This window comes from Suncus etruscus, chromosome 2 (genome assembly GCF_024139225.1).
Source record: "Suncus etruscus isolate mSunEtr1 chromosome 2, mSunEtr1.pri.cur, whole genome shotgun sequence".
Classification (NCBI taxonomy): Eukaryota; Metazoa; Chordata; class Mammalia; order Eulipotyphla; family Soricidae; genus Suncus; species Suncus etruscus.
In genome coordinates, this window is record NC_064849.1 from 5,620,601 (window position 1) to 5,629,766 (window position 9,166).

At 61.6% G+C, this 9,166-nt stretch overlaps 1 protein-coding gene across 1 annotated transcript; it reads left to right on the plus strand.

The window, feature by feature from the left end:
* The first annotated feature begins 6,013 nt into the window (after window positions 1-6,013).
* On the plus strand, window positions 6,014-9,166 carry SOX8 (SRY-box transcription factor 8). Its single transcript, XM_049767979.1, has 3 exons — window positions 6,014-6,682; window positions 7,347-7,564; window positions 8,042-9,166. Exons 1-3 carry the CDS (start codon window positions 6,237-6,239, stop codon window positions 8,722-8,724), a joined length of 1,347 nt encoding a protein of 448 aa, XP_049623936.1. The 5' UTR covers window positions 6,014-6,236; the 3' UTR covers window positions 8,725-9,166.

Genomic DNA, 9,166 nt, shown 5'->3' on the forward strand with positions numbered 1-9,166 from the left:
GCGCGGGCCTCGCCCACGCCCCCCGCCCCGTTCACTATGCGAAGACACGCCCACGTTGCGTAAACCACGCCTACTAGTCGTAACCACGCCCTCATGGCTTAAAGCCCCGCCTACACGGGGAGCAGCCCTTGGAGACCCTGAGGGGAGGGGCAGGGCAGCAAGGTCTTGGAGAGGGTGTAAGAAGAGGACGTTTTGGTTTTGTTTGTTTGTTTGTTTGTGGTTTTTTTTGGGTGGTCAGGCTCTGCACTCAGAAATAGCTCCTGGCAGGCTCGGGGGACCATATGAGATCTAACCCGGATCAGCTGCGTGCAAGGCAGCCCTACCACTCTGCCATCTCTCCAGCCCCTGGTTTTGTTTTTTGGTTTGTTTGTTTGTTTTTGGTTTGGGGCCACATCCGACAGTACTTAGGGATTGCTCCTAGCACTGCACTCAAAAATCACTCCTGGGGGCCGGAGAGATAGCATGGAGGCAGGGAATTTGCTTTGCACGCAGAAGGTCAGTGGTTTGAATCCCGGCATCCCATATGATCCCCTGAGCCTGCCAGGAGCAATTTCTGAGCCAAGAGCCAAACACTCCCTGAGTGCTTCTGGGAGTGACCCAAAAACAAAACAAAACAAAACAAAACAAAAAATTGCTCCTGGCAGGTTCTGGGATGGGATGCTGGGGATTGATTCTGGGTCCATCCTGGGTCGGCTTCGTGCAAGGCAAACGCCTACCACTGTACTATCTCTCCAGTCCCTGGTTTTGTTTGTTTTTATTTTGGTTATTGGACCACACCCAGCAGTGAACAAGAGATTATTTCCGGCTCTGCATTCAGGCCTGATGGTGCTCCGGGGACCATATGGGATGCTGGACATCAAACCATAGTCAGCCTTGTGCAAGGCAAATGCCCTCCCAGCTCTACTGTTATTGCTGGCCTAGGGACGATGTCCTTTGGTCTGCATCAAATTTCACCAACTCATAATTAATCACTCCTTTATTTCATTGACATACGTGGCAGAGAACACAATGCCCCCACACTTGGGGAAGGGGGTAGAGAGGTGCCCCAGAACAGTCTGGGAAGGGCTGGGGTGACCCCTGCAGTTTCCCCGTACTTCCTGCAGCCCTGGGCTATATGGGGTTACATGGACCCAGTAACAAGATGGGAGTCCTCAGTCCAGGCCCTTGGCTGCCCTTCGTGACTCTCCCAAGCACAAGCCCACATCAGGAACTGGGGGTGTGAGCAAACCCAAGGCCCTTGGAGGCAAGTGGCAGGTGCGGGTTTCCGGGTACTCTCAGTATCAAAGACCCTGGGGTGTGGGTATATCATGTCCCTCTAGACTTATTTCTCCCTCTTGTCCTGTGTGGTTTGAGGCAAGCCACGAGTGATTGCACTATTGAATATTGTGGCTGGTGAGCTCGGGTGACCTCGCCACTGGTGCTGTAGTGACTCTGAAGTCGGGCTGGCACTGGACATAGACCCCCCCCCTCACTCACAGTCATGAGCCTTGTCGGCTCCCTTCCACGAGACCCTCAGTCACAGACACATACACACACACACACACACACACACATTCCCCCTTGCTGGCGAACCTGGCGGTCAGAGGAACATGCTGTGCTCGCCTCCCTAAGGACCCACGCCTCTCCCTGCCTCCCATATCTCCTCCCTGCTGTCCGGGTGCCAGCACAGTAGTCTGAGAAGAGCAAGGGGCATCCAGCACTCTGTGCCCAGCCTTGTCCCAACCTCTCTGGGTCCCCGGCCGGATGCAAGAGCTGCTCTGGGGTGGAAGGCGAGGAGAGACAGCTTTGCCATCAGGTGTGACCCTGGGGCAACAAAGGGCCCTTTGTCCTCTGCTTCCCCTGGCCTGGCCACATTGTCCTCCTGGGAGAAGGGCACAATGCATCATTGTGTAGAGAGAAAGGCGCCTTGTCCAGCTACAGCCACAGCCTCCAAGCGCTGGACTCCCTCTCCCAGCCATCCAGGGTGGGCAAGACCCTCGGGAAGCTGTGCAGGGGCAGAAACTCTTGCTTTCTCCCAGGTGCTGACCCTCACGAGCCAGGCAGGACCCAGGGGAGTTGGCCACAGGCAGCTGGGTTTGGCTGAGGACGGGCTGGCCAGAGGCACAGTTCTGGCCCATTCCAGCTAGAGTTTAAGTGGCCTGTGCCCTGCTGTGCTCAGCCAGAAACACATGCAGGCTCTGACCCACGAGCAACACGAAGGTCATGTTAAGGCCGACATAGGCCCTGGGTGCAGGCTGACATTTCTGCTAGCTTCCAGGACAGACATATCTGCAGGCAGCGTGGAGCTCTTACCTGCTGGTCTTTCTAAGAGCTGTGAAGAGTTCAAACTGCCACTCAGGGGGCTTGAGTGATAGGACAGCAGGATGACACTTGCCTTCCACTCAGCCAACCTGGGTTCTATCCTGACACTCCATATGTTCCCCTGAACCTGATAGAAGTGAACCTTGAGAGCAGAGCCAAGAGTAGCCTCTGAGCACTGCTGGGTATGGCTCCAAACCAAAAAACTGGGGGGAAAAATGCTACTTAGGCACAGCGGGTTGCAGCCTTGAGAAGGGCTGCCAAGTCTGATCCACAAACCCAGTCGGGGGCGGCCTTGTGCCAACGCCAGGAAGCTGGGGGTTCTGGGTCAGCTTGGCCACCAAGAACCTCTCGAGAGAGCCTCGGGGAGAATGTGGGTCCTGAGTGGGCCCCAGCCCCTCCCACACCGGCAGCAGCGTGAGCGCGCCTGGTCAAGAGGGGTTAAGCTGGAGAGAAAGTGCTAGAATAGGGAGAGGGGCCAGAGAGTTAGGACTCCCACAGAGAAGCCAGGAGCTGAGAAGGGTTGGGAAGGGCGCAGGCCCAGAGACTGGCCGGGGGAGGGAGCCATCTGCACCCCACAGAGCTCAGGCCAGCAGTGTGGCTGGCACAGCTCCCAGCAGCTGCGGGCTGGCTTCACAGTGGCTGCGCCCCGTGGCAGCACCTTGTCCAGCTGTCCCGGCACCCCCCCCCCCCGCGGCAACTGTCCTGAACAAAGTCTCTGCAGCTGTCTCAGGCCCCCACGGGTGGAAGCGCACACCCCTCAGTTACCCCCATTTTTCTTGTCATGGCATCTGTCGATGGGGGCTTTGGTGCTGATGACTGCCACTGTCCCCTGCAGTGTTGGCCCATGCCGGCCAATCCTGCCCTGGTACCCAAAGCCCCAGCAGCCCATAAGTGCAGGCTGGTTGTAGATTCTGGCACAATCTCATATGGCAGTCCCACTGTACAGCTGCCATGTCCTGATGCCCTTGGTGCCAGTCTGAGTCCCCCCCCCAATGGACAGAAAGGCTTAAGTTGTACTACCCAGCGGTGCTGCCCACAGTTGTGTCCTTAAATGTGCAGCCCAGGAGGTTGTCCCAGACCCCAACCCAGGCCTGCCATTCTCAGGACAGCTGGCATTTGCCTGCCAAGACTGGGAGTACCTTACCACCACCTGAGTCTCTAGGATGACAGGTCCCTGCCCGGGGTCCTGAAGCTCCCGTACCTCTCCCCTCTCAGAAGGGCCCCAAGATGCCAGTGCTCTAGCATCACTGCTGGAAGGAGGGCACTATCCCTGCAGCTGCTATTCACAGGGACCAGGGTGGGGGAAATGCCTGCCACACAGCACATGGGCCTCAAAGTCAGCCCTGCCTGCAGCTCCACTTGCCCAACCCTGGGGGTCCCTGGAGTCTCCCATGGTAAAGGAGGCCAAAGTTTTCATTCCCCTCAAAGGCACCTTGGACTTCCAGCACAGGATCTGGCTGCGACCCTGGAGTGAGAAGCCTTAGTGAATCCTGAGGTGCGGTTCTGCTATGTGGCTGGGGCATCTCTGAGGGCAAAGGCTGGGTTCCTGGACAGGCACCGACACATACATAGGCCATGGGTCTGTTTCCACCAGGCAGGCACTTGGCATTTGGGAACAGGAGCAGGAGCAGGGCCCTGAGCACAGGCAACGGGGAGGAGCCAGGACTGGCACTCATCTCCACTTTCTACCACTGTGGGGTCAGGTGACTATGTGGGGACTCCCTTTCCTGCAGCAGCTGGAGGAAGTCGGGGTCACTGCACCCGCATGCACAGGAGGCCAGGATAGGACACTCCCTGTGGGTGACAGCCCCACTAAGACTCTGCTCTGAGCCCAGGAGTTTCAGTCTGCCCCACGAGGGTGACATCTGCAAGGGAGGGGGGCTCCAAATCCACTTTGACAGGGCTTTGGCTACCTGAGCTTTGGCTAGCTTTGGTCTGTAGCAGAAGGAGCTTTTCTAGGACTCTCTGATCCTATAGTGCACTGACCACCACAGTGGATGGGTGCTGAGGGGCATCTCCGCCTGCCCAGAGGTACCTGCTTTAGGGGGGTCCAAGTGCACAGTGAATGGTGGGTCCTGCAGATGGGGGTGGGGACAGCATATGGCTGGTGAGCCAGCTGTGCACCTCGCTTAAACATCAAGATCACAGTGCAGAGGACAGGCCAGTCTGAATGCCTGGTGTGTGTGTGTGTGTGTGTGTGTGTGTGTGTGTGTGTGTGTGTGTGTGTGTCCTTCTAGCGCTGCTTGCTCGTGATACAGAGTGAGGTGGAGTCCTGGTGTGTGTGTGTGTGTGTGTGTGTGTGTGTGTGTGTGTGTGTGTGTGTGTGTCCTTCTAGCGCTGCTTGCTCGTGATACAGAGTGAGGTGGAGTCCCTCAGCAGGGGCAAAGCCCAATTGAGCAAGAGAAACCAGGCTGGGAAACTGGGCTTTCCTCAGACCAATTTGCATCATAGCAAATCCTCCAGCCCATACACACACCCCTCCGGGGCAGCTACTCTTGGGAGCAGTCTGTTTGGGAGGAAGGTGAGACCCCAGTAGAGCTTCGTGGTGGCACCGCAGCTGAGCTGTCATTCACCCCGCAGGGAGACAAGGCAGGGCCACAGGTGGCCGCACCCAGGCGACTCTAGCCACAGCTCCGGGGCGCCCGTGGCTTATGTGGCCATCCGAGGTGGGGGGACACAGAAACTCTGGTACCGGCCCATCGCTTCCCGGCGCTTTGGAGCAACAATCCGAGCCGCCCTCCAGGGCCGGCCAGGCCTTCAGCCAACCCGCGGGGGCGGCCTCTGGCGCGCTCGGAGCTCAGCTAGGCCCTCGCCTCCCGGGGGAAATGTCCCCTCCGCGACCCCGCCGCCCCCACCCTCCTCGGCGGGCGCCCCGAGCGGCCTCTGCCTCCGCCGGACCACCCAGGGCACCCGGCAGGCCGGTCCGCTCGCCCCCACCCTGGGGTCACGCTCGGAAGGCCTTGGGCCCCCGCGTCCGGCCGGCCACGCCATCCGATCCGCCGGGTGGCCGGGGGACCCAGCGGCCGGGCCTGGCCCGGGCTAGGACCGCGCCCCATGACAGGTCTGGGGTGCACCCCAGGGGAAGAGGCTTTGGCGCTGCGCACAGGCCCAGAAGGAGCGGGAGGGAGGGAGCGCTCAGGGGGCCCCGTTGAGTCTCTCTGCCTGGCCCTGCTTTATTCTTTTTCCTTTTTTTTGGTTTTTGGGTCCCACCCGGCTCTGCGCTCAGACATCGCTCCTGGCAGGCTCTATGGGGGGACCCTGTGGGATGCCGGGATTCGAACCACCGTCCTTCTGCATGCGAGGCAAACGCCCTACTTCCATGCTATCTCTCTCGGGGCCCCGGCCCTGCTTTTTTCCTGCACCCCAACCCAGGAGGGCCCAAAGCCCGCCCGCGCACCCGCCAGCCGTCGCCCCCGCGCCCCAAGTCGTGGGGGGCGTCTGAGACGCGCGCGGAGACCGCACGTGGTGGCGGCGCCGGGCGGGGGGCCCGCCCCGCTCTTGGCGCCTCCGGCCCCGCCGCGCTTCCTTTAAGGGTTGACAGCGGGCGTGGGCGGGAGCTAGCCAATGGGAAGCCTGAGAGCGGGCGTGTGGGCGTGGCTAAGCGGCGCGGCAGCCAATGGTAGCCCGCGGGGGCGTGGCCTCGGCGAACGCTTAAAGAAACTTGTTGCGGGTCGCTCGGCGGGACCGAGTCTCTGCAGCGGCAGCAGCGGCGGCGGCGGTGACGGTGGCGGCGGCGGTGGCGGTGACACCCGCTGCATCGGCGGCGGCTGGAGTTGCGGGGTCGGGCCGCGCGCGATCTGGACACCTTCCTGGCCATCTCGGGGCCCAGAGCGGTTGCAGCGCGAGCTGTCCCGCTGTCCTGCTGTCCACCCCGCCGTCCGTCTGTCCGTCTGCCCGCTGTCCGGTGCCCGGTGCGTGGCTGGCTGCCTCCCTCGATGAAGCACACGGGTGAGGCCCGCGTCCCGCCTCCCTGCAGCCCGTCGGGCACCGCCAGCTCCATGTCGCACGTGGAGGACTCGGACTCGGACGCGCCGCCGTCGCCGGCCAGCTCGGAGGGTCTGGGGCGCGGTGCTGGCGGCGCGGGGGGCCCCGGGGCCGAGGCCGGGGCGGCGGCCGGGACGGCGGCCGGGGCGGCGGCGGACGATCGCTTCCCCGCCTGCATCCGCGACGCGGTGTCGCAGGTGCTGCGGGGCTACGACTGGAGCCTGGTGCCGCTGCCCGTGCGGGGCGGCGTGGGCGGCGCGCTCAAGGCCAAGCCGCACGTGAAGCGGCCCATGAACGCCTTCATGGTGTGGGCGCAGGCGGCGCGCCGCAAGCTGGCCGACCAGTACCCGCATCTGCACAACGCCGAGCTCAGTAAGACGCTGGGCAAGCTGTGGCGGTGAGTTTCCGGGGGTGTCCCGGGGTGTCCGCTGCGGGGATTGGGTCCTCCCCAATGCCAGCTAGTGGTGCATTCGCCTGGTGCCCATCCCGGTCCTGGAGATGGGGACAGATGCCATCCCACGCTGGAACCTTCCTTGCAACTTCTCCTTCTCGGGTCTCCGTGCGCCTGTGCTTTTACAAGCAGTGTGGAGGACACAGGGGTGGCCGTGAAACAGGGCTCTGGACAGCCTGTACCTCCTTGGGTGCCACTCCTTCTGGATGATCCCGGATTGGGTCCTTCCATATCAGGGCCATCGTGCCCTGGCCTGTAGGAGGGACAAGCCTAGGAAGGTGCTAGAGAGGTCAGGGTGAGCAAAGTAGCCAGAGGGCTGTTCTTGATGTTCCCTAGCTGAGTTGAACAAACGGAACTGTTTCCCCCCCCCACGCGTCCTGCTGGGCGCGGGTGGGGGGAGCTTTTGTCTGAAGCCCCATGATCTCAGCTGGGTCCCCCCCTCTCCTTCCTGCCTCAGAAAGCGCCCGAAGGAGGCAGACTCGGGATTGAGAAGGGGGGCATAGAGGTTTTTTCTGGCTCTCGGCTTCTTGCTCAGCCCCTGTGGGGGACTACTGGGCAGAGGGATAGGTCTGGATTGGTTGCCATCTCCTCCCTTATTCTTTGCCTGCAGTTTGCTGAGTGAGAACGAAAAGCGTCCCTTTGTGGAAGAGGCTGAGAGGCTGCGGGTCCAGCACAAGAAGGACCATCCCGACTACAAGTACCAGCCTCGGCGCAGGAAGAACGTCAAGGCCAGCCAGAGCGATTCGGATTCGGGAGCCGAGCTGGGCCACCACCCCTCTGGGGCCGGCTTCAAGGACATGGACACACACAGCCGCGGTGGCCATCCAGGTAGACTACTGGGATCCAGGTGGTGGGGTAGTAGGGCTCAGGGCCTCAGGAGCCCTCACTGTTCCCCAGGCTAGTCCTGCCCCAAGCCTCCCACCACCCCAGAGCCCTTGAATCCAGGGCTCCCTGGGCTGGGCCCATCCTGCCTGTGGCCCTGCAACCAGCAAGCACGGTCCAGCTCCAGGTTCCCACTATGGCCAACCCACTGTCCTGGAGTGAGGGCGGGGAGAGGAGGGGGACTGTGTACCCAGAGGGGAGTAGGTTCTGGACCTCCCCAGCCCAGTGTCTCCTCCCCGGTGGAACGTGGCCTAGCCAAGGAGTGAGATCTGGGTCTGGCGCTGCGGGATTTCTGGGAAAGGTGAAGAAACAAAAAGCCCTTGATTCGTCCTGCGGCCAGCAGCCGGGACGCTTCCTCCCAGCACACGCGCGCTGGGCGCCCCACAGAGGGGCATTCATGCCTGCCTTGTGCTCTGTCCCCAGGACAGACTCACGAGCCACCCACCCCACCCACCACACCCAAGACCGACGGGCACCCAGGGGCCAAGCAGGAGCTGAAGCTGGAAGGGCGCCGCTTGCTGGACAGCGGCCGCCACAACATCGACTTTAGCAACCTGGATATCTCCGACCTGAGCAGCGAGGTCATCAGCAACATGGACACCTTCGACGTGCGTGAATTTGACCAGTATCTGCCGCTGCACGGTCCTGCGGAGCCTGGCTCCTACGGGGGTTCCACCTATCCGCACCCCGGGGCAGCCGGCCTCGGCGTGTCCCCCACCTGGACGCACAAGGGCACCCCATCGTCGTCTTCACCCACTGAGTCCCTGAGGCCCCACATCAAGACAGAGCAGCTGAGTCCCAGCCGCTACAGCAGCGACCAGCCCCACGGTTCTCCTGGCCACTCCGACTTTGGCACCTACAGCGCCCAGGCCAGCATCACGGCGGCCACCCCTGCCAGCTCTCAGTGTGACTACACTGACCTGCAGGCGCCCGGCTACTACAGCCCGTACCCCAGCTACCCATCCAGCCTCTACCAGTACCCCTACTTCCATTCCGCCCGCCGACCCTACACTACCCCTCTACTGGGTGGCTTGTCTGTGGCATCGGCTCACAGCCCCCCCAGTAACTGGGACCAGCCCGTGTACACGACCCTGACCAGACCCTGAGTCTGCAGCAACTGGAGTGTGAGCACAGGGATGCCCCGAGTGAGGACACCCCACTACTGGGTGCCAGGGGGGGCAGTAGGCTGGTCTACAACCTTTGCCCTTTGCTTCCAGCCCCCCAATTCCCAGCAGCAGACAGAGAGCCCTTCCCTACCATATCCCAGTAATGACTCCAAATGCCGCGTGTGTGGTCCTGGGCCCTGAGCTCTTAAGGTGCCCCCCTCCGAAGGGAGGGGAGTGGCCCCGAGGACCCCACTTTCTCCTCAGAGCACTTGGTGTGCAGTGGTATGTACGGAGTGCGGACTGCGTGCTCGGTGGTGTGGTGACATGGTCACACAGTCACAAGTCCTCTGTCCTCTGTGCTGTTCCGTCATGTTTATTTTCGAGGCTTCAATGTGTGTGATTTGTTTTGAAAGCTGTTAAAATGTATTTATGTTCTGTGTTA

What these genes read in the sequence shown, in the direction of transcription:
- SOX8 (XM_049767979.1), top strand. Translation starts at nt 6,237, where the DNA reads ATGAAGCACACGGGTGAGGCCCGCGTCCCGCCTCCCTGCAGCCCGTCG. An exon ending in ACGCTGGGCAAGCTGTGGCG is followed by an intron (nt 6,683 to 7,346) that starts GTGAGTTTCCGG and finishes CTTTGCCTGCAG; the next exon opens with TTTGCTGAGTGAGAACGAAA. An exon ending in CAGCCGCGGTGGCCATCCAG is followed by an intron (nt 7,565 to 8,041) that starts GTAGACTACTGG and finishes CTCTGTCCCCAG; the next exon opens with GACAGACTCACGAGCCACCC.